We start from the raw sequence: 27102 nt of genomic DNA, 5'->3' as shown, positions 1-27102 counted from the left end.
TGGCCTGCAGTAAGTCTTTGAGTGTGTGTTCCTCATTTATTGCCTGTGTGTGTACAAGAAATGCTTAACACTACCCTCTAATAAGCCTACTGCTCGACCACACTACCACCAAATAGAGCATTAGAATTATCTATTTTTGCCACTATCTTACCTCTAAGGGGAACCCTTGGACTCTGTGCACACTATTTCTTACTTTGAAAGAGCCAACTTCCTACAATGGGAATATGGAAATAAGTGCCCTGCAAGTCCAACGCTACCATCCAGTCTCCTGGGTTCAAGGCAGACAGGACCTGAGCCAGGGTGAGCATTTTGGATTTCTCCTTCTTGAGGAAGCAATTGAGGTCCCGGAGGTCTAGGATAGGATGTAAGCCCTTGTCCTTTTTGGGCACCAGAAAATAGCAGGAATAACAATCACAACCTACTTCTGGCACAGGGATCTTCTCTATGGCTCCCTTGGCCAAGAGAGGCGCAACTTCCTGGCGGAGAAGTGCCAAATGTTCCTTCGGAAGACGGCTGACTGAGGAAGGCATGGCTGGTGGGGTAGATTCGAAGGGGAGGGAGTAGACCCTTCAAACGATCTGCAAAACCCACCTGTACGTAGTGATAGATTCCCAGTGGAGCAGGTGATGGTGAATCCTGCTGCTAACTGCATAGGAGTGAGGGGACGGACCAGGAGGATTGGTGGCTGCAGCAGAGGCAGGGGTGGACTGGGCAGACCTCTGGTTCCCTGTCCCACGCCTACATGGGATTCCACGTCCCCGGCCACACAGTGGCGAAAGGCGGATTGTTGGGGGCGAGAGGCAGTGGAAAGGCCAAGGGAACGAGCCGTAGACTGGGAGCCCTTGAACCTCTCCAAAGCCGAGTCCGCCTGGTCTCCAAAGAGACGGGAGCCATCAAAGGGCATGTCCATAAAAGTCTGTTGAACATCCCCCGAAAAGCCAGAAGTATGCAACCAGGCGTGGCGCCTCAAGGCCACCGTCGTCGCAACCGATCTACCTAGAGAGTAGGTGGTGTCCAGCCCACATCTGCTCATGAACTTTGCAACATCTCTCCCATCGGTGACAGCTTGGGAGACGATAGCACGGGCCTCCTCCAGTATCTACGGCAGAACCTGTGTGACCGTATCCCACAGAGAGTGGGGGTATGACGGCCCAAACGGCATGCAGTGTTAATGGACCACAGCGCAAGACTAGAGGAAGAAAACATCTTCTACCCATATTGTTCCAGCCTTCTTGATTCCATATCTGGGGGGTGTGTAAGAAAATGCGCCTGAGGAAGAGGAAGCATGGATGACAAGGCGTGGGGTGTTGGGACAGGAATTTAGGGTCATTCGGGGCGGGCCAATGCTGGCGTGTGTTGGGTCTGGACCAAGTAGCCAATAGGACATCGTGAGGGCTTCACTGGATGGTAGAAGGGGCTCAGATGTGGAAGCCCCTGGTTGAAGCACCTCCGTCAGGAGGTTTTACCTGACCTGAACAGTAGGCAGATCAAGGCCAAACACCTCAGCCGCCTTACTGACCACCACAGAATAAGTTGCTCCCTCCGCCTGGCTCACCAAACTCCTGTGCCAGTCCAAATTAAGGTCATCCTGGTATTCATAAGGGTCCAGGGACCCCCTCCAATCCTTCCCTGAATTTATACCCATAAGAAAAAGGGTCAGAATCCGAACAGGGGTGAATAGGCCTCATTGAAGACCGAGACAGCATCGGCCGATGCCGTTTCGACTCCGAGTCGTCGGGGATGAGGACTGGGTTGATGGTGGGCACCACCGATGTCAGGAGCGTCGACAATCAAACCGGTGCCGGGTAAGGTTTCAATGGTACGACCGGCGCGGATCCGGAGGGGACCTCTGTAGCCAAAGCCGCCAGCGCAGAACCCAAAGGCCCCCCGACCGAACCCCTTAGGACGAAGGCGCCATATCGGGGTCCCTCCGGCTCCCAGAGACTCGGGGAAGTGCGGAGTGGATCCAGAAGTAGGCTTCGAAGACTGAGGCCTCGAGCGTTGATGCTCCTCCCGTGTCACATCAGCCAAGCGACGGGGTGAAGTCGAAGGGTGATGGGACCTCTTCAACGACTTCTTACCTTGCCCGAAGACTTCAAAGAAGAAGAATGGAGGTGGCTCCATGAGCGGTCTCGAGACCTTCCCCTAAAGCGAGACCAGGACCTATGCGGAGTTGAGCGCCGGGCCACCGTGAGCTTAAGGGACCGCTCCCTCAAGGCCTTCGTGTGCATGGCCCGCCACTCGGAGCACGACTTTAGGTCGTGGTCACTCTCCAGGCACCACAAACAGACCCGATGAGGATCCATCACCAACATTATGCGGTGACAGTCCTCACAGGGCTTGAAACCGGTCTGTTGGGACATCCTTGACGCACCAAAAACTCAGCAAAAATTTAGAAATCGGTCAAAAAAAGACCAGGGTAGCTACCTCCGGATCAACGTGTGGCGCAGAAACAAAAGAACTGACGTCACTGTGCTGAGGCGGCATCTGTACTACTCCCGACATCATCAAGAACTGACGTCATTGTGCTGAGGCGGCATCTATGTACTACTCCCGACATCATCACTGCGACTACAGATGCCAACGACGCCCGCGGAGTAGACCGATGACACCTACCAACGCGCAAGGGTATTGCTCGAAGAAAAAATCTCCTGATCTAGTCTGACGACAGGGGGAAAATTCTATGGTAAGGAATCTGCAACTAGAAGTCTCTATCAGATACTGGATGTATTTGAAGACATGAGGGAGTAAATTCTTTGATGTGAATGAAAGAAAGCCTGATCATCATGGAGCACCCAGTTCCTGACTATAGATGGTGACTTGAGTATATAGCTACGCTTGCAAAGTCAAAAACATGGTGTGAAGGGAGCATGGTATTTTAAATGTGCTACATAAATGTTGGGCAGTTCAAGCAGGCCCAAAATCCAAGTACAGACCTTTTATGGAGAAGAAATAACATCAATCGCAATACAGCAACAATTTTATTTTGGCAGGAGCGTCTCCAACATGATTTGCTGTGTTTAAAATATCTTGATATGTGGTGCATTACTACAGAAAGGTGATGTGATTGAGACACATGGTGGTCAAATCTATGTTTACACTGTGCATATTTGCAGGTGTTGGGAAGTGAAATGCTATTCTGTGAGAGATGAAGTTCCAATTTGAAGATGCCAGTCTAACTGCATCTTTAGCACTGCTGGTGCTTCCTTTCCTTATTTCAAAGCTGAAAATGGTCATAACTGGTACATATGGCATCAAGGTAAGCTTCACAGCTATCCTTGAAGTGCCATCTTTAGAGCCTTTCCTTGATAAGACTAATACTACAAATATTTTTTCAATTTCATAAAATCATTAAGATTGTCATGTTTTAGGCCAGACATTCAAAGTCATGTAAGTTTTTTTTGCAGTGCAGTAGCTGAGTCGTATGTATCTTAAGTTAGACTGCACCTTCATCAGGAAGGAGATAAAAGATAAGTCAGTCACTGTTCCAAGCTAAAAACACAGGGATCGTATCCTGAATGTCCTGGACTCACTGCTAGCAGCACATAAGTATAGAAAGTCACTGTGTCCAGAATGGCTCCTATGAAGGGAATCCTCTACACTGGCAGGATTTTGGCTCATTGATGGAGAACTCTAGGCAAGGTAATAGGAAGATCGTTGTCTGCAGATGGTATGTGATTGGCTGTGACCAGTCCTACTTCAACAGCCAGTTGTCGAGTTAAAGGAAAATGTGTATGCCAGACCAGTGAAGATGGACTGCAACCATTTCCTTTGTAAATATCCGGGAGGACCAATGTGAAGCCAAAGGGCAGGACGGTGAACTGAAATTGTTATTTTCCTACAACAAAGGGGAGGAAGCACCTATGGGACTTCAGGACGGGTACAAGAAAGTACAAGAAGGCATGCACCCTGCAAGTCCAAAGGAACCATCCAGTTCCCAGATCTTCGGGTGAGAGGACTTAGACTAGAATCGGCATCTTATATTTATCTTTCTAAAGAAAAGAATCGAAGATCTAACATATGAGTAATCCTGTCATCTTTATTGAGTCCTTAAGAGTAAGAAGAGTAGTATTTAATCGCCCCAATCAGCCAGCAATAACCTAACATCTTTGGCAAGCAGAGACATGTTCTGTTGAAGTCTAACCAGAACTAGAAAGAACCTGGAGGTGCTTTGGAGGATGGGGTAAAAGGGGTTGGGCAGGGAATGATTTAACTGAAAAGGAGTAGCAATATGCAGGATCCAAAGGTCCAAGGTAATTACAAGCTAGCTAGGCAGATAAAAACATATTCTGTTCCCTTCTGGTGGCTGACCACTACTGAAGGGATAATCAGAGAAGCTTGGCAGAGGGAGATGGGAACTGACCATGCTGTTGGTGGCCCTGTCCACCGCCACCACCACCACCACTACCAAGCCTCATGGAGTCTCAAAAGGGAACAGGCTGAGATGGCTTTCTCTGACAGCAAGTCAAGAGGTAAGTTGGGTCCCAGGATTAACCCTTAAACTATTGTTGATGGAACTCAGGTAATGTGGACAGCAAGCCTAAGGAGCAAACTACAGCAAAGCTATGTTTGAACTGCTTCAAGCCAGAATCCACTTTGTTGCAAATAGTTCTGTGCCACTAAAAGACGTCCATGAAGAAAGCCAGTGTCCTTGGAGAATGCCATGATGTGCATTCTGGCGTAACTGTGAATCATAGCTGTAGGAAATTGGCTCTGGATATACTATCTCAAAGTGAGAGATAGTGTGCACAGAGTCCAAGGGTTCCCTTTAGAGGTTGATAGTGGCAAAATTAGATAATACTAATGCTCTATTTTGTGGTAGTGTGGTCGAGCAGTAGGCTTATCAGAGGATAGTGTTTAGCATTTGTTGTACACACACAAGCAATAAACGAGGAACACACACTCAAAGACTTACCTCCAGGCCAATAGGTTTTATATAGAAAAATATATTTTCTTAATTTATTTTAGAACCACAATATTCAAGGTTTGAGGTAAGTACATAAAATGCAAGGTACTTCACACAGGTAAGTATAGAACTTTGATTTAAAACAGTAGTACACACAATTTTGGTTAAAATGGCAATAAGCTATTTTAAAAGTGGACACTGGGCAAAAATCAACAGTTCCTAGGGCAGGCAAGTTTGGTTAGGTTTCTCAAGTAAGTATAGCACTTACACAGTCAGTCCCCTGGGCATATGCAGCCCACCATTGGGGGTTCAAGGCAACCCCAAAGCCACCGCACCAGCAACACAGGGCCTGTCAGGTGCAGAGGTCAAAGGAGGGCCCAAAACACATAGGCGTCTATGAAGAACAGGGGTGCTCTGGTCCTAGTCTGCTTACAGGTAAGTACCTGCATCCTCGAGGAGCAGACCAGGGGGGTTTTGTAGAGCACTGGGGGGACACACACACACAAACCCACAAAACACACCCTCAGTGGCACAGGGATGGCCGGGTGCAGTAGGCAAAGCAGGTGTCGGGTTTGCTATAGAAAGCAATGGAGGGACCTGGGGGGTCACAAAGGCGATGCAGGCAGGGCACAGGGGGGCTTCTCGGGCCAGCCACAGACTGAGCTAGGATGAGGGCTGCCTGCTGGTCACTCCTGCACTGGAAGGTGGTTCCTCTCGGTCCTAGGGGCTGCGGGTGCAGTGTTTGGTCCAGGCGTCGGGTTCCTTTGTTACCAGGCAGTCGCGGTCAGGGGGAGCCTCTGGATCCTCTCTGCAGGAGTAAAAGGGGGGTCGACTCAGGGTGTCCATGTTGTTGGAGTCGCCTGGGAGTCCTCTCTGCAGTGTTGGTTCTCCTGAACTCGAGCCAGGGGCATCGGGTGCAGTGTGTGAAGTCTGACGCTTCTGGCTGGAAGGAAGAGTCTCTTTAAAAGTTGCTTTTTTGTTGCAAAGTTGTTGCAGTTTCTGAACAGTGCCGCTGTTCTCTGGAGTTTCTTGGTCCTTTAGGTGCAGGGCAGTCCTCTGAGTCCTCGGAGGTCGCTGGTCCCGCTGGATGTGTCGCTGTGCAAGTTCCTTGAGTTTGGAGACAGGCCGGTAAGGCTGGGGCCAAGTCAGTTGGTGTCTCCGTCATCTCTGCGGGGCTTTCAGGTCAGCAGTCCTTCTTCTTTCTTCAGGTTGCAAGAATCTTATTTCCTGGGTTCAGGGTTGCCCCTGAATACTCAATTTAGGGGTGTGTTTAGGTCTGGGGGGCAGTAGCCAATGGCTACTGTCATTGAGGGTGGCTACACCCTCTTTGTGCCTCCTCCCTAAAGGGAGGGGGGGGGCACATCCCTATTCCTATTGGGGGAATCCAACAAAATCAAGATGGAGGATTTCTAAAGGCAGGGGTCACCTCAGCTCAGGGCACCTTGGGGGCTGTCCTGACTGGTAGGTGACTCCTTGTTTTTCTCATTATCTCCTCTGGACTTGCCGAGTGGGGGCTGTGTCCAGGGGGTGGGCATCTCCACTAGCTGGAGTGCCCTGGGCCATTGTAACACGAAGCCTGATTCTTTGAGGCTCACTGCTCGGTGTTACAGTTCCTGAAGGGGGAGGTGTTAAGCATCTCCACCCAGTGCAGGCTTTGTTTCTGGCCTCAGAGAGCACAAAGGCTCTCACCCCAGGGGGTCAGAAACTTGTCTCAGTGGCAGGCTGGCACAGTCCAGTCAGTCCTGCACTGGAGGATTGGGTAAAATCTGTATGCATTTTTTTAAATAAATCCAGCACTGGCATCAGTGTGGGTTTATTATTCTGAGAAGTTTGATACCAAACTTCCCAGTATTCAGTGTAGCCATTATGGAGCTGTGGAGTTCGTTTTGACAAACTCCCAGACCATATACTTAATATGGCCACACTGTACTTACAACGTCTAAGAACAGACTTAGACACTGTAGGGGCATATTGCTCTTGCAGCTATGCCCTCGCCTGTGGTATAGTACACCCTGCCTTAGGGCTGTAAGGCCTGCTAGAGGGGTGACTTACCTATGCTACAGGCAGCATTGTGTGTGCATGGCATCCTGAGGGGGATGGCATGTCGACTTCGCCTTTTTCTCCCCACTAATACACAATCTGCAATGGCAGTGTGCATGTGTTAGGTGAGGGGTCCCTTAGGGTGGCACAACACATGCTGCAGCCCTTAGGGACCTTCCCTGGTCACAGGGCCCTTGGTACCACTGGTACCTTTTACAAAGGACTTATCTGTGTACCAGGGACGTGCCAATTGTGGAACAATGGTACATTTTTAAGTGAAAGAACACTGGTGCTGGGTCCCTGGTTAGCAGGGTTCCAGCACACTTCTCAGTCAATTCAGCATCAACATCAGGCAAAAACTGGGGGGTAACTGCAACAGGGAGCCATTTTCCTATAACAGCACTAGTGCCCAAATAATCTGTGGTGTCCAAACCTGCCTCTTAAATGTATTTGGGTGCATCCAGTCATGAATGGACCATCTGAGAAAAAATATTTTTGAAAGTCTCAGGGAAAGCGGGAAATGTCTCTCACCATTTCCCAGAGGGCAAGATGTAGTCCTCCAACAGACAGACAGAATTCAGGGAATGCTGTGCCAAACTGGCAGAAGAGAACACCTAAACAAATCAATAAATCGCGATTTTCTGTCGGGCAGGGCAGTAGGGAAGGCATTCAGGTTTACTTTGCTGGCCGAAGTCTGCACAACTAGGCTTTCTGCTATTTGGTGCTGTGCCAAGAAGACTTCATAACCCAGAGCAGGCCTATCGTGTCCAGCGATGGGGCAATTTACTGATGGTGCCAAATATGATTTTGGCGACGTCTCAAATAAAAAAATAACATTGGTCCTGAAGCTGAAGGACCAGGTTGCAAGATTTCACAGAGAAAATTATCTTTATTTTCTACTGTTGGCAACTATATTTCCAACATCTCTTCAGCCCTGCAAACCACTATAGCAAAGGATGCCTTTTCCTTAGTGGGGGCCCCTAATGGGGAGTCCAGTTACATCTGTACTGAGGCATCAGGACCACAAGTGGTTTGTATGCCTCAATGCAGGCCAGCATCAGTATGGTGAGGGGGTAACAGCTGATTGTCTCCTCCACATTGTCCCCATCTAGAACATTCTGAAGGTCCTGTATGGTATCCAAATCTGAACCGATAAGGCTTCAAAAGCAATGCTGAAAAATCCTTCCAACCATGGGCTGTGCCTAAGTAATCTCGTAACAACAAATTATGGACAATGTTCAAGATCTAGCTGAACTCTGCTCTAGATCGGCTTGGGGGATGGATCTGAAAAAGGTGTCTCTGGAGCACAGGCTGATGCCTGACAGGGCAGAATCAACCCAACTTTCAGCAAAGGAGTAGAGGAGCAGCCCGGCTCCAGCAGTGAGCCGGACCAAGGAATAACAGGCTAAAGTCAGTACTAGGGAAGGCCCCACCACCAGAAATCTAACTGGGCCCAACTAGATCAATGGGGACCAAGGTAACTATAGGGGGACTCAGAATCATCTTAAAAAAAAAAAAAAATCCCGCAAAGGGTCCCTGAAGGTCTCCACCTGCTGCAGAGTCAAAGACGGCCTGGAAAATAAATCTGGGGCACATTGGCTTCTGATGAGGAACGTGGTCGGGCGACATGCATGGAGTTGGACCTTTTCTATGGGAACTGTGCGTTGTCTCCATGGAGACAGCATGATGGAAAGGGGGCTTCAGTGTGGACTTCTTGTACTTGTTTTGATTACATCTTGGACTTACCGACGTATCAAGAGCTGAACCAAGACTGGCATGTGGAGCGCGAACGGGTCTCCATTTTGGAACACAACCAGTCTTGTTTCTTGAATTCAGCAATATATAGCTTTGTCGTCTTCCACTCCCTGATGGCCTTCGAATGCATTAGGGAACACTTGGCACATAATTTGAATCCTACTTAGACCCAAGATAGCAAAGACAGACATCATGCATTTCTGTAAGCGACATCTGCTTCCTGCAGGTCTGGCATGGCTTGAAGTTATAGTTTTCAAAGGAGGCATTTCCCTAGCATTCTGTCACTGAAAATATTGTTTTGGAAGCTGTGAAGAACTGACAAGATTTCGGGAGTGGAGCTCTGGATCATCACCAAGGGACTAGAAAAAAAGGAAAATATATCACTGCGGGGTTGGGGGATTATACATAGCTCTGCGCCATCACTTCAGCATTTGGAAAGAAGCCTCTGGGGAGCTCGATGGCTCCACCACTTGGTACTCGAAAACAATTACCGGAAGAGTTTGTGGATTCAGTGTGCTGCCTTAAGGAATTCTAAAGGAGAGGAATCTGCAGTTAGAAGTATCGATCAGAAACTTTATTTCCATCATCATCACTAAATATCTTACCGATAAATGTTGTTTTTGCCAGAGGGAATTACACCGAGGTTTGCAGCATTGATCACTTTTTGAACCAATATCTGGGGTGTTGTGTTCTGAGGTGCCACAGCAATCGTTGCAACGCTTTCATTCATTCCGAGTAACGTTCCTGTGACAATTGAAAAAACACAGTACATAAACGTTAATTGCAAATTTCCTTTAAGTAAATTAAAAGTTCTAATTTCAACATTTTACATTACATAAGACAGAATAACACAGAAATGTTACTACACACAATAGTAACTTTAACTAAAATTGAAGGTGGCTCATAAGATATGGAATGTTTATTGGCGTTTTGCTTCTGGTTAAAGCTAAGACACCTAGGAGGACATTAGACATGCTTTACTGTCTAACATGTATAATTATTACACCAGCAGTAAACTTACCACTTTAAATTCATCAGGTAATTAATGCATACAAGAAGAAAAACAGGTCGCATTTTGTACCTCAACATATCTACAATTAATGGAATCCTTCTGGTACCCCTGTGGAGTTAATGGCAGAATCTTTCTAGTAATGGATACTATTATATAAACACTTGACTATGTTGGAGCACAGTGGTGGAGAGGTCTAGACTAGAGCTGGAGATGCAATGGCATCTCTACAGGGAGAGATTGGGCCAGTGCCCCAGCTTTATTTGCATTGCCCCCTCCACCTTTATGCCCCACCACCACAGCTGCTTAATGTGCCAGGAGGTGAGACAGAAAAAACAACTGACACTGCACATTAATTTGTACACGCACCTTTCTTCGCAATACAGATGTGTCTGTTTAAAACCAACTTTGCATGTATGTGAATATATATCTGTATTTAAATGTATGTGTGGGAGGCTAGATCAGTTTATGGTGTACGTCTATGGTGTGGCACCCTATACTGAGCCCAGGCAACCCTTAGAGATAGTGAATAGGTGTCCAGATAGCAAAGGCTCTCTAGGAGTAGCTGAAGCGAGCAGCTGAAGCTTATCCAGGAGGAATGTAAAGCACTTGCAGTACCACAGCATTCAGACAGTAAATCACTCACAAGAAAGAACCACAAGCTTGTTCAAAATAAAGGATTCTTTATTACAGCATTAACTACTAGACTACATTGGTATATATCTCTTTGAAGATATCTACACACAATAAATACACAAAATAACAAGCAGAAATAGCATAAAATAAATAGGGCCTTATTGGGGGTGGATGGCCAAACCCTATACTAAGAAAGTGGAATGCGAAATAGTAAGCCCCACCAAGGTGAGTATGTTAGTTAGTTAGGAGCTGGGGAAGGATGAAAACAACAGAGGTAAGTACAGCAAGTGCCCCCAGCAAACAGGTGCAGAAGGGTTTCCCACCCATTTGCCCCATAGGCTAACACAGGAAAGTAGTAGTTGGAGTTTGTGTGTTTCTGGACCCTTCCCAGTGGACCAAGAGAAAACCAGCAAGCAAGTGGAAGGTTGGAGAGTGTCCCCACCAAATGAGTACCTACACCAGGGGACCTGGATGCACGGGGGTGAAAGGACCCATACTGGAGTCAATGGATGCCTCGGATGTCCTGCTGCTGTTGTGACCCGTGGACCAGGCTGGTAGAACCCAGGGACGGATTCTGGACATGAAAGACCTGAAAAGGAATGAGACTGAGTCTAGCAACCTTGGAGGTACATGGGTGTTCCAGGTGGCAATTTCACCCTCCTAGAGGCGACGTTCCTGCAAGTCAGAGGAGGAAGAAGTCCAGATGCAGGGTCCTGGAGCTGCAAAGGATCCCAAGAGTCACCTACGAGCGGACCCTCGGTGGTCACCAGATTGCAGGAGAGTCAGTGACGAATGAGGCCACCAACAAACACTGGTAAATACAAGCAAGAGCTGAAGATATATTTGCAAAATTTTGGGAACCAGCAAGGTCCAGGGGACTCGACCCTTAAGGGGGAGTCAGGGCTGGCCCTCAGCACGCAGGAAGGCGTGTAGACGTCGTTGGAGTCACCCAAAAGCGACCCACAGGTGATGGACACAGGGAGTCACAAGAAGGCCTCAGCAGCACAGCAAAACAGAAGTCCTGCGTTGCAGGAGTAGGAAGAGAGAGGTTGAGCTTCGACTTGCAGGAGGCTGAGGCTTCTAGGTGCCTGAAGATCTCCCGGAAGAAAAGTCAACAAGCCTTGGCAAGAGCAACAGTTGTGGTGCACAGGGGTTCCAATCCAGTGGCAGGAGCAGGGGTCCATAGTCTCTCAAGTTGGTCAGAAGACAAGCAGGACCCAGAGGAGGCCACAGACCCACCACCTGTGATGCAGAGCCTTTCGATGTCCGTGGGACAGCAGACCCCACCTGCCGGTCAACATTCTCTTGAGGTGCCTACGTGTGCAGGGGAGTGACTCCTTCACTGTAAGGGAGATTCCTTTGTGCTTCCATGTGCAAAGAGAGTCCTTGCGATCCTGGAGGATGCACAGCCTTGGATGTTGCAAGAAAAGATGGTCACTCCCCTGTCCTTTGTGCAGTTTCATGCCAGAGTAGGAACCGGGGGTTCCTCAACTAGTGCAAACCGGACTATGCAAGGATGCCCTTCAAAGCAGTCTGGTGGCGCTCAGAGGGCAGCCCACCCCAGCCCTTAGACACCTAATACAAAGTGGAGGTGGTCAAACTTCACCCTTGAAGGAAATCCTTTGTTCTGCCTTCCTGTGCCTAAGCCAGGCTCACCAGCAGGAGGGCAGAACAGTCTCTGTGGTCAGCAGCATCATGGCCCGGCAGCCAGACACTGCCAGGCAGAACTGGGGGATCCTCTAAGGACCCCCCAGAGTACAGGGGATCTGCAACTAGCACTGGGATTGGTGTAGTTGCATGATTCCAACCTGTTTGATACCAAACATGCCTAGGTTCGGAGAAGCTGTTATTTAGTGGGACCACCTGTGTTGAGCAGTATCCACTACATACCTTAAAAAGGCTTCCCCAAACTTAAAAAAAACAGAGGAAATGGAGTCTGGGGTTTATAAGAGCACCCTACTCATGCAAGGGTACCCTTATACTTAGGGACATGCACCCTACAATTGGGCTGGAGGGCCTACCAAAGGGGTGCCTTACAGTGTCTAAGTGCAGTGACCAGGATATAAGGCAAGCCTTATATCTTAAGTGAAAAGCTGCATGCACCATTTCATGCAGGCTGCAGTGACAGGCCTGCAGACACAGTTTGCATGGGCTCCCATATGTGGCACAATACATACTGCAGCCCTTTGGAGTCCTCTGGTGTACCAATGCTCTAGGTACCCAAGTACCATATACTAGGGACTTACATAGGTGTACCAGTATACCAAATGTGGGTGTAAAACATTTACCAGCAGACAACTTTAGAGGAGAGAGCACAGAATCTGGGGTCCTGGTTAGAAGGATCCCAGTGAACTACAGTCTAAACACACTGATATCTGGCAAAAAGTGGGGGTAACCATGCAAGAAAGATTGTACTTTCCTACAATTCACATATAGATATTTATCCATGCCTACAAATGTAGATATTTAGATTTAAATGTGGTCTAATGTATTCCCCAGCACCCGAAACGCCCCCACAATTCTAGAGATGCCACTGTGGAGAAATGTGGGCTCCAACAGTTTTTGTGTTTCATCACGTGCCCATGGACACTTTCAATATAAGATAAAGGTAATGTTTCTTACAATTAATTACTGGAAGGTAGCAGGTGAAGGGCCACTAACAATTACCACCAAACATTATTACAGGCAGCCAGTCAAATCAAAGGACAGAAATATTTTTGAATATGTTATAGGTTCCCCATCAAAGTGGAGAGCCTAAAATGGCTGGTATAAAAATCACAAAGCTTGCATGACCATCAGTTGTGCACCCATGTATAAATCACTATAAGGGTCATTATGACCCCGGCGGTGAGTGGAAATGTGGCGGTAGTACCGCCAACAGGCTGGCGGTACATACCACCACATTTTGAGAATGGCGAGTTGGCCGCAGCCAACCCGCCACTTCTCCTCTCATACCGCCATGGCAGTATCAGCCGCCGGGCCAGAGATGTCAATCTCCAGCCCGGCAGCCGGCATAGTACCGCCAGTGGCATTATGAGCCTGTCTACCACCATGGTTTTCGTGGCGTTTGCAACGCCACAAAAACCATGGCGGTAGGCCCTACTGGTGACAGGGAATTCCTTCCCTGTCACTGGTAGGCGGCTCCCCCACCCCACAGCACTCACCAGACGCCCCCACCCCTCTCCATCCAAACTCCCCCATCCAATCCTCACACTCATCCCCCCACCCCCACCGAACCTCACACTCAATCCCCCATACACACACACACCCACAGACACACACCACACATACACCCAATCACTTTCACTGACATACACGCATTCATACACGCATACTTCCAGACATACTCGCACACATTCTTACACACAAACACACTGACATGCAGACACGCACTCACTTCACCATTCTCACACGCATATAACCACGCAAATACAACAACACACACAGGCGCATTTTCTCACAAACACACACACTCTCTCAGACGTTCATGCAAACACTCAGACACACACAACACCCACCACCCCCTCCCCTGTCGGAAGCCCGACTTACCTTTGTCACCCACCAGCAGAACACCGCCATGCCGTATCACATATCATGATACGGCTGGCAGCGTTCAACTGGCGTGGCGGTGCTGGTGATAGCCGCACCAGCTTACGACAGTGTGCCAGTATGATCACTGCCTGATTTCTGCCCTTCTTGTGGTGAAAGTCCGGCAAAAGGATGGTAGCCGCCGTGACGGTATGTTGGCGGCTGTCACCGTGGCAGTAGGCAGTTTTTACCGCCATTGTTATAATGAGGGCCTTGTGTTGCCAATTCCCTAACAGCTCCTGCTCTGTCCTGATTAACAATGCAAGTGCAACTGACTCCTTAAAAGCAACCCTGTGAATCGCAAAGCTCACCATTTCGGCCCAGCTGACTATGTCGCCTGCCCCACTTAGTGCGGGCTGGATCCTGTAAGGAGGATTGGAGAACTTATACATGATTGGGAGTTTGGTGATCGCATCATGAGGGAAAAGAGAATTTGCATTTGAAGATGTGGCAGAGAAGTGAAGTTTCCAGCAAGTTGGCAATGTAGAGAGTGAGTGCAAAACCATCAACATTCAAGGACAAGTTACTTACCTTCGGGAATGCCTTATCTGTTAGAGACAATATCTAGTTGCTGATTCCTGACCTTTGAATCTACCCAGGCATCGATCTGGAGATCTTTCTTGAGCAGTACTCCTGAGCGCTGTTAGGAGGAGTCCATTGGCTCAACGTTCATCGTCTGCCCCTGATATGACATTGCAGGTCCTATATAGGCACCACCCCGGCACGCTGATGTCAGTTTCTTTTCACGACTCTCCACACCAGAAGCGCAGAGCCATGAAGAACACTGACCACTGGTGTGTCAAAAGTAGGTCCCTGAAAGAGGGGTCCCTGTCCCTAGAAATCATTTTGCAGAATGGGGAGGATGGGTGGGTTGGTAAGGAATCTGCAACCAGATATTGTCTCTACCACATAAGGAGTTACAGCAGGTAAGTAACTTGTCCATCTGACAGACATGTAGTTGCAGATTTCTTACCTTAGAACAGATACCCAAGCAATACCATCAAAGGCAGAGGGTCTACGAACTAAGATCATACAAGAAAGTTCTGCAAGACCGAATGGGCAAAGTGCCCATCCTTTATGACCTGACTGTCCAGGCAGTAGTGTTTAATTAACATCTGCAGAGACATCCACCCTGACGCCTGATAAATGTCAAGGACTGGAACTTCACATGCTAACACAGTGGTTGCAGCTTTTGCTGGGGAAGAATGAAAAGGCAAACCCTCCGGGGCTGCTTTTTGGTCAGTGCGTAGCAGGTCTTAATGTAGAGAACGACCTATCTGAAGATGGCCCTCTTCTACACTGCTCGACCTTTCTTCACATCCATATAACCAACAAAGAGTTGATCATCCACCTAGAATCCTTTTGTACGATCAAGGTAAAAAGCCAGTGCTCTTTTTGGGTCCAGGCGGTGGAGTCTCTCTTCTTTCTCAGAACGATATGGGTGTGCATAAAAAGTAGGCAAGGTGATGGATTGGCCTACATCAAAGGATGTAACCACTTTTAGCAGAAAGGAGGCCCTAGGGTAAATCACCACTTTGTCGTGGAAAAGAGAAAGGTGAGGCAGCTTAGATGGCAATGCCTGCAGCTTACTCACCCTGTGGGCAACTGTAATGGCCGCTAGGAAGGTTGTTTTCAAAGTGAGATGCCTGAGAAGACAATGGTGGAGAGACTCAAAAGGAGCACATATCAGAAATGTCAAAACCAAATTCAAATGCCACTGGGGCATAATGAATGTGAATGGAGGAAACATATAAGTAAGACCTACGTACAATAGGGGACTGAAACAAAGAAGGTTGATCACGCAACCTAAAAATAAAAGGCAGAAATTGCAGATAAATAACCTTTGAGAGTGCCCACAGTAGAATGCTACTGGGCCAAAGAAAGTATAAACAACAGGACCTCAGAAAGAGGGGCAGAAAGGGGGTCAACAGACTTGTCTGAGCACCATACCACCAATTTCTTCCGATGACAGATGCATACCATTTTGGTGAAGAGACGCCTGGCTGCCAAGATAACATTTCAGACTTCGGGTGGAAGGTCAAAAGCTGTCAACTGCAGCTGCTCAATCTCCATGCAAGAAGGTGGAGAGTGGACAGATTCGGGTGCAGAACCCTCCCCTGCTGCTGTGACAGAAGATCCTCCCAAAGGGCAGTCTGAACAGAGGATCGATGGCCATGCTCAATAGCTCAGGATACCAAACTCTCCGTGCCCAGTCCGGAGCCACAAGGATTTCTTGGGCCTGGTCATTCTTGATCTTCTTGAGCACTCTAGGCATAAGTAGTATGGAAGGAGATAGACATAGGAGGCCTGAGTACCATTTGAGACAAAAAGCGTCACTGAGCGATTGCTGCCTTGGAAACTTTGAATTGCTGCCATGGAAACTTCAAAGCGCAATACTGCGGACATTGCACGTTCTCTGTGGAAAACAGATCTAACCAAGGCTCTACCCACTGCTGGAAAAGACCTTGCACCACCTGCAGATAGAGATGACATTTTTGATCGACTGAGCACTGTTGGCTGAGTTTGTCTGCTCTGGCATTCAGAAAGCCCACCATATGTTGAGCCACCAGGGATATGCCCTGCTGTTCCAGCAACGTCCAGAGGCGCAGAGCTTCCTGGCTAAGGGTCCACGACCCTACACTGAGCCTGTTGCATTACCACATGGCGGTGGTGTTGTCTGTAAACATCTGCACTATCTTTCCCTTGAAAGAGGGAAGAAATGCTGTCAATGCCGGCCAGATCGCCCGGAACGCCAACAAGTTGATGTGGAGCCAGGACTCTGCCAGAGAACAGACACCTCTGATCTCCACCTGTCCTGGATGGCTGCTCCATCCAAGGAATGATGCATATGTCCCTACTGTCAGATCTGGTATGGAAGGGGAAGGGATCTGCCTCTGACCCAATCACGGTTCGTTAACCACCACTGCAGATCTCGCTCAGGTCCCTCTGGACCATGTCGATCTGGACCATGTCGGTGACATTCCCCTGGTGCAGCACCCACTGGAGCTTCAGGTCTCATTTCAGAGCCTGCTAATGCAATGTGGCATGTGTCACTAGCAGGATGCAGGAGGCCATGAGGGCCAGCAGCCTCAGAGTCATTATCACTGATTTCCAGGATAGAGGCTGAAACATCAGTATCATAGCCTGAATATGCTGGACTCGCCGCTCAGGAGGATAAGTCCAAATTTAACTGAGTCCAGAACAGTTCAGATGAAAGAAGCATCTGAGAGGAAGTCAGGTGTGACTTCGGCACATTTAAAGTGAACCCCACTGAATGCAGGTCTGCCATAGTCTGGAGGTGAGAGACAACAGCCTGGGGCGAGCTTGCCTTAAACAGCCAGTCATCAAGACGAGGAAAGACTAAAACCGATGATCTGCACAGATGAGCTGCAACCACTGCCATCACCTTGGTGAACACAGAGAGGAGCTTGTAAGGCCAAAGGGGAGCACCGAGAACTGAAAGGGGGCCTACCGTGAACTGCAAGTAATGTCCGTGGGCAGGCAAGACAGGAATATGGACAGAAGCATCCTGCAAGTCAAATGCTACCACATCCAGTCTCCTGGGTCCAGGGCAGATAAAACCTAAGCCAGAGTGACTATTTTAAACTTCTTCTTGGGGAAGAGATTGGGGGACCGGAGCTCTAGGACATGGCAAAGTGCCTTGTCCTTTATGGGTACCAGAAAGTAGTGGGAATAGCAACCACAACCTACTTCTGGAAATGAGGCCCTTCTCTATGGCTCCCTTGGCCAAGAGAGACATAACTTCCTCTCAGAGAAGGGCCAGGTGATCCTCCTACTGATTGTAGGATGGTGGCACGGATGGAGGGGTTGTCCCAAAGGGGAAGACGTAATCCCTTTGGACCATCTGCAAAACCCACCTGTCTGATGTGATGGATTGCCAGCAAAGCAGGTAATGACTAATCCTGCCTCAGACTAGTCCCTGGTGGGAAAGAGTCAGACTAGTAAGCTAGAGGCAGTTACTGGAGGGGGGGGATGGGATCAGGGGTGTTGGGGTGGGATGCTGGCTCCTTGTTCCAAGAGGTCGGTGGATCCCATGTCCCCGGCCACGCAGAGGCTGGGCGGCATGCGCAGCACCGTAGCTAGTCGGAAACGTACACAGGTAGGTGCCCCTTCTGTAGTTAAAAAAGGGGCAAAAGGCAGACTGAGAGGGACGGGGGCCGTCGCGAGGTCCAAGGACCTGGCCGTAGCTCAAGAATCCTTGAAGCGCTCAAGCACAGTGTGTAGAAAAGTGCCCCTTTTGACATGGCTGCCCCCTCTCGCTTTTTGCCTGATATTGTTGCTGACGAACGAGTTACTTACTTTCGGTAACGACTTTTCTGGTGGATACAATAGCTACCTGTGGATTCCTCACCTAATGAATACTCCCATGGCGCCAGCATTCGACGGAAATCTTCTTCCTAGCTTCTGCACGTCGACGAGGACATCACTCTAGCCCGCGCGACGCCGTCTGACGTCATACAGGCAATAAGAGGTCCTCGCCGACGTGCCGACGTCAGTACCAACATTTTTTTACGTGCATGAGAATAATAACCCAATGCAATGAAAGAGCAAGGCAACATCCCATAACATTGTAAATCACACAACATTGCAATAAAATGGCTGTAGATTTAATATAACTCTCCTTTTTTTTATTTTTTATTAAATAAACAAATATATGCAAATCATGTATATACAAAAAGATATATACATATATATATATATATATATATATATACAAGTATCCATATATACAAAATCTATTGCAGCCTTGAAGACCAAGAGGAGCGCACTCAAGGATTACTTGGTAAGACCAGAAAGGCAACGGGGAGGCGGGTGGGACCGTGAGGAATCCACAGGTAGCTAATGTATCCACCAGAAAAGTTGTTACCGAAGGTAAGTAACTCGTTCTTCTGATGGATACAACTACCTGTGGATTCCTCACCTAATGAATAGAGTCCCAAAGCAGTACCACGCCCGGTGGTGGGTGCCGAAATGGTCAAACCAAGAAATCCTGCAGCACTGACCGTGCAAAATGGCCGTCCCTTCTGACTTCAGAGTCCAGACAGTAATGTTTCGCAAAAGTGTGAAGGGACGACCAAGTTGCGGCCTTGCAGATGTCGACCACAGGAACACCCCTGGCCAAGGCCGAAGTGGCCGACTTAGCTCTGGTGGAATGAGCTCTAATGCCATCAGGAGGATCCTTCTTTGCCAAAGAGTAACAGATTTTAATGCAAAGAACAACCCACCTGGAGAGTGTTCTCTTGTGGACTGCCTTTCCTCTCCTCTTGCCCACGTATCCGATGAACAGATGATCCTCCAGCCTGAAATCCTTCGTTCTATCAATGAAGAAGCTTAACGCCCTCTTTGGGTCCAAGCGATGTAGTCTCTCTTCCTCCTTAGAAGGATGAGGCGGAGGATAGAACGTGGACAAAGTAATTGTCTGGGCCAAATGGAAAGGTGAAACAACCTTCGGGAGGAAAGCAGCCTTGGTCCTCAACACCACCATATCCCCATAAAAAGTTGTATAAGGGGGTTTTACCGATAAGGCTTGCAACTCACTCACTCTCCTTGCAGATGTTATAGCCACCAGGAAGACTGTTTTAATAACTAAATACCTTAAGGGGCAAGAATGCATAGGCTCAAAAGGGGACCCCATAAGGAAAGTAAGGACCAAGGACAAATCCCATTGAGGCATAACGAATGGTTTTGGAGGATATTTATTTAGAAGACCTTTCAAGAATCTGAGAACAATAGGGGATTTAAATAACGATGGTTGGTCTGGAAGACAAATGAAGGCTGACAAAGCCGACAAATAACCCTTAATGGTAGCCACTGCTCAACCTTTCTGCGCTAGAGACAGAGCAAAAGACAAAACGTCCGACAGATGAGCATGTAAGGGATCAATCTGTCTCTCTCCACACCACATAACAAATTTAGACCACCTATTAGCGTAGATAGATTTAGTGGAGTGTCGCCTGGCCGCTAATATAACATCCACTACATCAGGCGGGAGAGAAAAGGAACTCAGGTTGCCCTGTTCAATCTCCAGGCATGTAGGTGTAGACTCTGGAGGTTGGGGTGTAAAACCTGCCCCTGCGACTGCAAGAAGAGGTCTGCCCTGAGAGGGAGACGGAGCGGAGGGCACAGCGAGAGTTGGAGAAGGTCGGAGTACCACACCCTCCTTGGCCAATCCGGAGCTATTAAGATGACTTGGGCCCGGTCTTGGCGAATCTTCCTTAACACTTGAGGAATCAAGGGTATGGGGGGAAACGCGTAAAGCAACTGGTCACACCAGGTTATCAGAAACGCGTCCCCCAATGCTCCCTGCACCGGATACTGGAGGCTGCAGAATAACGGACAATGCGCGTTCTCCAGAGTGGCAAACAGATCTATCCGAGGAAACCCCCACATCTGGAAGATTAAACGGACTTGATCTGGATGGAGACGCCACTCGTGGTCGGCCGAGAATTGGCGACTGAGACTGTCCGCACATACATTCAAGACCCCGGCCAGATGATTTGCTACCAAGCAAATCTGATGGTCCTTTGCCCAGGACCATAGTCGAAGAGCTTCTCTGCAGAGAAGGTACGACCCTACTCCTCCCTGTTTGTTTATGTACCACATCGTGGTAGTATTGTCCGTCAGGACCTGTACCGACTGACCACGAAGGGAAGGGAGGAAGGCCTTGAGAGCCAGACGTACAGCCTGTAACTCTAACAGATTGATATGAAACATCTGTTCCTCTGGAGACCAAAGTCCCTTGATCTCCAGATCCCCCAGATGAGCTCCCCACCCTAGAGTGGAACCGTCCGTTATGACCGTGGCCACTGGTGGCGACTGCGCGAACGGCTTTCCTTGTGAAAGATTGTTGCTCGCAATCCACCACTTCAAGTCCACAGCAGCATCTCTGGAGATCTTAACCACACCTTCGAGATCTCCTTTGTGTTGAGACCACTGCCTTCGGAGGCACCACTGAAGAGCCCTCATGTGCCAGCGAGCATGCGTGACCAACAGTATGCAGGAGGCAAACAGACCGAGCAGACGAAGGACCTTGAGGACTGGAATCACCGCTCCACCTTGAAACATTGGAACCAACGCCTGAATGTCTTGAATCCGCTGAGGCGGAGGAAAGGCTCGATTCAATGTTGTATCCAGTACTGCCCCTATGAACAGGAGGCGCTGAGAGGGCTCCAGGTGAGATTTGGGCACGTTCACCGAAAAGCCCAGGTCAAACAACAACTGGGTTGTTGACTGCAGATGATGCAACACAAGCTCCGGAGACTTGCCTTTGATCAACCAGTCATCCAAGTAAGGGAATACTGCTATCCCCTTCCTTCTGAGCTCTGCCGCAACCACCGACATCACCTTTGTGAAAACTCGAGGTGCTGAAGTAAGACCAAACGGGAGGACCGCAAACTGATAGTGCTGCGACCCTACCACAAACCGGAGATACTTCCTGTGCGACTTGAGTATCGGGATATGAAAATAAGCGTTCTGCAAGTCGACAGACACCATCCAATCTTCTTTGTTCAACGCCAAAAGCACCTGTGCTAGGGTCAGCATCTTGAACTTTTCCTGTTTGAGGAACCAATTCAAGATCCTCAGATCCAGGATCGGTCTCAACCGACCATCCTTCTTGGGAATCAGGAAGTACCTTGAGTAACAACCTCGACCCCTTTCTTGCTCTGGGACCAACTCCACCGCGCCCTTTGAAAGGAGGACTTGAACCTCCTGTTCTAGCAACAGGAGGTGTTCTTCTGAACAATAAGATGGGCAGGGCGGAAACTCCCGAAAGGGAAGGGTGTAGCCTTTTCCCACAACACTGATAACCCAAGTGTCCGTTGTAATAGTCTCCCACATGTGGAGAAAATGCTGTAACCTTCCCCCTACAGGAGAGGAGTGAGTGGGAAATGGTGGAAGCCTAAGGCTGCTTTCCCTGCTGCACCCCTCCAGAGGACGAGCAAGAGGCAGAGTGCTGTTGAGAGGCTCCTCTGGTGCGGGCCCTACCTCTCCCTCTAAATGATCTATAGGGGTGGGAAGAGGCGGGTTGCTGGAATCTCCCCCGAAAGGAAGAGGAGGAAGAGCCACTCCCAAATCCACGAAACCTCCTAAAAAACCTGGAAGAGGCAGAGGAAGAAGGAGCTTGCAGCCCTTACAATTTGGCTGTGGCCCTGCTCTCTTTAAATCGCTCCAAGGCCGAATCTGCCTTGGCTCCAAACAGTTTGTCCCCATCAAACGGGAGGTCCAATAGGGTCGACTGCACGTCCGCAGAAAACCCTGAATTACGGAGCCAGGCCTGTCTCCTTGCCACCACAGCCGTGCCCATCGCCCGAGTCGGTCGTGTCCAGCCCAGACTGGATAATCTGGGTTGCGGCAGCCTGGGCGTCCGAGACAACATCCAAGAGTCCCTGGGGAAGCTCCGTAAATGAAGATGAAATATCGTCCATAAGAGCATGGATGTATCTCCCCAGAATGCAAGTTGCGTTGGTGGCCTTCAACGCCAAACTGCAAGATGAAAATATTTTCTTGGATTGTGCATCCAGCTTTTTGGAGTCCCTGTCTCCAGGTACCGTCGGGAAAGATCCAGGCGCTGACTTCGATGAACAGGAGGCTTGCACCACCAAGCTCTCCGGCGTAGGGTGTCTAGAAAGAAAGCCAGGGTCAGATGGTGCAGCTCGATATCTCCTGGCCACAGCCCTATGAACCGCCGAGGAAGATACTGGCTTCTTCCACACCTCTAACACCGGATCAAGCAAAGCCTCATTAAACGGCAAGAGAGGCTCCGCTGCAGCAGAGGCCGGATGCAATACCTCCGTCAATAAATTCTGCTTCGCCTCTGCCACCGGCAAAGGCAGGTCCAGAAAGTTAGCTGCCTTCCTTACCACAGCGTGAAAGGTAGCAGTCTCCTCCGTATACTCCCCTGGAGATGAAAGGTCCCACTCAGGGGAAGTATCCAGCCCACTGGCCGTATCCAGACCATGCAATCCATCACCAGAGTCCTCAACCTCTCCTTCCTCCAGGACTCGTTGGTACTCCTGCTCTTCCAAAAGACGGAGAGCACACCTCCTCGAATGTAGTCTCTGCTCGATACGCGGAGTCGACATGGCCTCCGCCGAAGTCGAAGATCGGCGCCGATCTCCAGCAGTATCCGACGCCGCGTCCGGCGCCACAGGCAGCTTCGGCGCCGTTGAAGGAGCAGGACGAAGAGATCTTGGAGCCGATGGACCCACCGGAGTCACAGGATGAAATCCTGACATCGACGGGATGGAAACCTCCGGGGCCAATCCCTCTGAAGCCACCGGAGCGGCCACCGGCGCCGCCACCGGCGCCGAGCCCACATTCCCAAAAGGGAGAAAGGGCATAAAGGGTGCCGGCCGTAAAGGCGCAGGATCACCCAATGAAAAGGCCAAAGGCCCTGAAGGACCAGCCGGAGCACCCCCTGGAGCCATCTGTTGAAAGATGGTATACATCGCATTCAGGAATGCGGTACTATCGGATCCAGGGGTGGGAAAAGCCGGATACTGGGGTGCCTGGATCGAAGGCGACCCCGACGCCGGCCTCGACGTCTGCGACGCCGGAGACAACACCAGAGGCTGCATCACCTCAATCATAGACGCCTGTCCAAGCGAAGTCGGTGACGCCGGAGAGGGCAACGGCGTCGATGGATGCGGCGTGACCGTGGGACTGACCTCGCAAGTTCTCCGACGCCGAGCCGAAGGCGACCTCAAACGAGTCTCCTTGCTGGAATGACGCCGTGAATCTCTACGGCGCCGGGAGTCTCGATGACGCCGATGAGACCTTGGCGAAGAAGACTTTTTATGATGTTTTTCCTTTCTCTTCGACTTCGCCATGAATAGTTTAGCCTCACGTTCTTTGAGGGCCTTCGGGTTCATGTGCTGACATGAATCGCAATTCACGACGTTGTGGTCGGAGCTCAAACACCATAGACAGTCGGAGTGAGGATCTGTAACGGACATCTTGCCCCCACGCTCTCGACAGGGCTTGAAACCCGACTTCCTCCGAGACATTATTACCGCTGAGAAGAACTTCGCAGCAGAAAATACACTGTAGCTACGAAAGTAACAGTAGCTCCCTCGAAGATAACCGTTTCGAATGCACGGAAAAAAGGGAACTGACGTCGGCGAGGACCTCTTATTGCCTGTATGACGTCGGACGGCGTCGCGCGGGCTAGAGTGACGTCCTCGTCGACGTGCAGAAGCTAGGAAGAAGATTTCCGTCGAATGCTGGCGCCATGGGAGTATTCATTAGGTGAGGAATCCACAGGTAGTTGTATCCATCAGAAGTGACTGACAGTGTGCTAACCAGGCCCCAGCACCAGTCTTCTTTCCCAAAACTGACCACTGTTCACTTAATTGGCACACCCCTGGCACACAACTAAGTCCCTTGTAAAAGGTACCCATGGTACCAAGAGCTCTGTGACCAGGAAGGGTCCCCAAGGGCTGCAGCATGTATTGTGCCACCTTAAGGGACCACTCACCAAACACATGCACACTGCCAGAGCAGCTTTTGTGTGTTGGTGGGGAGAAAAAGGCTGAGTTACCATGTCATGCTCCTCAGGGTGCCATGCCAACAAACCACTGCATGTGGCATAGGTAAGTCATCCCTCTAGAAGGCCTTACTGTCCTAATGCAGGGTGCACTGTACCACAGATGAGAGCATAGCTGCACAAGCAATATGCCCCTACAGTTTCTAAGTCCATTCTTAGACATTGTAAGTGCAGTGTGGCCATACTGAGTGCATGGGCTGCGAGTTTGTCATTACGAACTCCAAAGCTCCATGATGGCTTCAATCAAGTCTGGGAAGTTTGGTATCAAACTTCTCGCCACAATAAACCCACACTGATGCCAGTGTGAGATTTAGTGTAAAATGCACCCAGGCATTTTAACCAACCCTTTAGTGCAGGACTGACAAGTCTGTGCCAGCCTGCCACTAACAGACAGGTTTCTGACCTCATGGGGTGAAAGCCTTTGCGCTCTCTGAGGCCAGAAACAAAGCCTGCTCTGGGTGGTGGTGCTTCACACCTACCCCCAGCAGGAACTGTAGCACTTGGCGGTTAGCCTCAAGGGCTCAGGCCTCTTGTTACAGTTCCCCAGGGCACTCCAGCTAGTGGAGATACCCACCCCAGACGAGGCCCCACTTTTGGCTCCAAGTCCGGCATCAAAATTAGGTAAAACAGGGAGGAGTGACCACTCCAGCTAGGATCACCCCAAAGGTGTCCAGAGCTGAAGTGACCCCCTCCCTGCAGAATCTTCCATCTTTGTTTGGAGGACACAGACCAATATGGTTAGGTCTGTGTACCCCTCCCCAAAAGGAGAGGACACCGGAAGGGTGTAGTCACCCTCAGGGACAGTAGCCATTGGCTACTGCCCTATGACCACTGTAACACCCCTAAATCCAGGATTTAAAGCCTCTCCTGAACTTAGCTCATTAGACCTCAAGACACAAAGAAAGGAGGACTGCAAAGCCGAACCCAGCAGTGAAGACTCCAGTTGACAACTGACTTGGCCCCAGCCCTACCAGCCTGTCATCAGCTTCAAGGACTCTGCTACCAAAAGGCAACACACCATGAAGGACCAGTGACGTCTCCAAACCCCCAGAGGACTGCCTGCTCACCAGAGGACCAAGAACTCCTGAGGACAGCAGCCCTGATCAGAAGAAACCCTCCAAAAAGACTCCAGAACGGCCCCGTATCCATGACTCCTGCCCACTCTGCACCCGACACCCACAGCCTGAGCCCAGGTGGCCCACCTGTCCACAGCAGGTCCCCAGGCAATTCCAACCTTACATCCACCCTGGGTTGATCCCTCCTGGCCAACACAACAACGCCTGCAGCCTAAATCCAGAGAGCCCCCTGATCGTGAGAGAACCAGATTAAGATTCCCATTGCCTAAAGGTAACCCTGTACCCGCAGCCCCCTGGCCTTGGGGAATTTGATCACAGGTCCAGCAACAATCAGCAGATGGCCCTCCTCCTTGTCCAGCCCGTGGTTTCCCGGAGTCGACCCCTTGGACCCAGCCTGCAGCATCTTTGTGACCCCCAATGTCCCCCTACTGAAAAGCATTGGGAGCCCGATGCTGTGTTTGCACCCTGCACCTGGCTGCCCCTGTGCCACTGAGGGTGTGTGTTTGGTTTGGTACTGACCTGTACCCCCCCCCGTGCTCACCTAAACCCCCCAGGTCTGCCCTCCGAATCTGCAGGTACTTACCTGCCAGCAAAAACAAACCAATGGGGCACACCAAACATAACAGTATCTCTACTTAAGAGATAATCAAATATTTTGAAGAGACTAAGTGACGTATCATGATAAATTTCCCTAAAACGCTTGTTTGATTCTCTTTCTTCCTTAAATGAAATAAACAATCATAAGTCTGACCAGAAAATACTGTATACAGATATACAACTAACCAAACAAAGAATATGTCCATGCAGATACAAATTTTAATACAAAGAGAATAAATCTTCTTATATACATAAACATATACATATATATACAAAACATAAAAACCACAAATGAATAGCCATCAGCCGACACGTGTTTCGTCCTGACTGGACTTCTTCAAGGCTGAGAAAATCACAACAAGCAACAATAAATACATGACAAACATATGTATACAATTATTACACAAAAAATGAAAACATATGTACATTTTATCCTATTGTTTTCCAAGATAACCAAACAAAAATATTCCTTTGGTCAGTTCGGTGTCCAAAATATTATATACATATCATATTTATAATATTAATTTGAATCTAGACCAGAAACTACACAGGAAGAAAAGAGAACCACCACCACATAGTCTTAGTGGCAAAGTGTTAGTTAGTGTCCAAAGATATATCATAGAATACTCCCCATATCTCCAAGAATTGGTACATCACCTCCATAGCCAAAGTTCAACATACCACATGCATACCCAAGTGTAGAAAGACTTCTCTTTTGTTGGCATTCTACCACTTCATATCCAAGATTTATATTTCGTCAATATTAGACCGCTCTATGCCTAAAATTACCCCTCTTTATACCATGGTGTAGAATAATTAAGTACCTTTGCTCACTTCTATGTCCGTTATATCACATCTACCACACTCTATAGCAAGAGGGGAGAAAGAAAGGCCATTCCATTAGTCACCTTTTACTAAATCCTAGGTA

The 27102-nt window shown here is 49.2% G+C and overlaps 1 protein-coding gene across 3 annotated transcripts in view; it reads right to left on the bottom strand.

Moving 5' to 3' along the window:
* Window positions 1–27102, bottom strand: part of AP3B1 (adaptor related protein complex 3 subunit beta 1) — a 1440584-nt gene that overhangs the window by 109393 nt on the left and 1304089 nt on the right. For all 3 annotated transcript variants that reach the window (XM_069223388.1, XM_069223395.1, XM_069223382.1), the window contains exon 26: window positions 9307–9445. In XM_069223388.1, coding sequence (XP_069079489.1) covers window positions 9307–9445 — 139 coding nt within the window. The remainder of the gene's footprint in view (window positions 1–9306; window positions 9446–27102) is intronic.

Source organism: Pleurodeles waltl, chromosome 1_1 (assembly GCF_031143425.1).
Source record: "Pleurodeles waltl isolate 20211129_DDA chromosome 1_1, aPleWal1.hap1.20221129, whole genome shotgun sequence".
NCBI classification, from domain to species: Eukaryota; Metazoa; Chordata; class Amphibia; order Caudata; family Salamandridae; genus Pleurodeles; species Pleurodeles waltl.
This window is presented reverse-complemented; position numbering and strand designations above follow the sequence as displayed.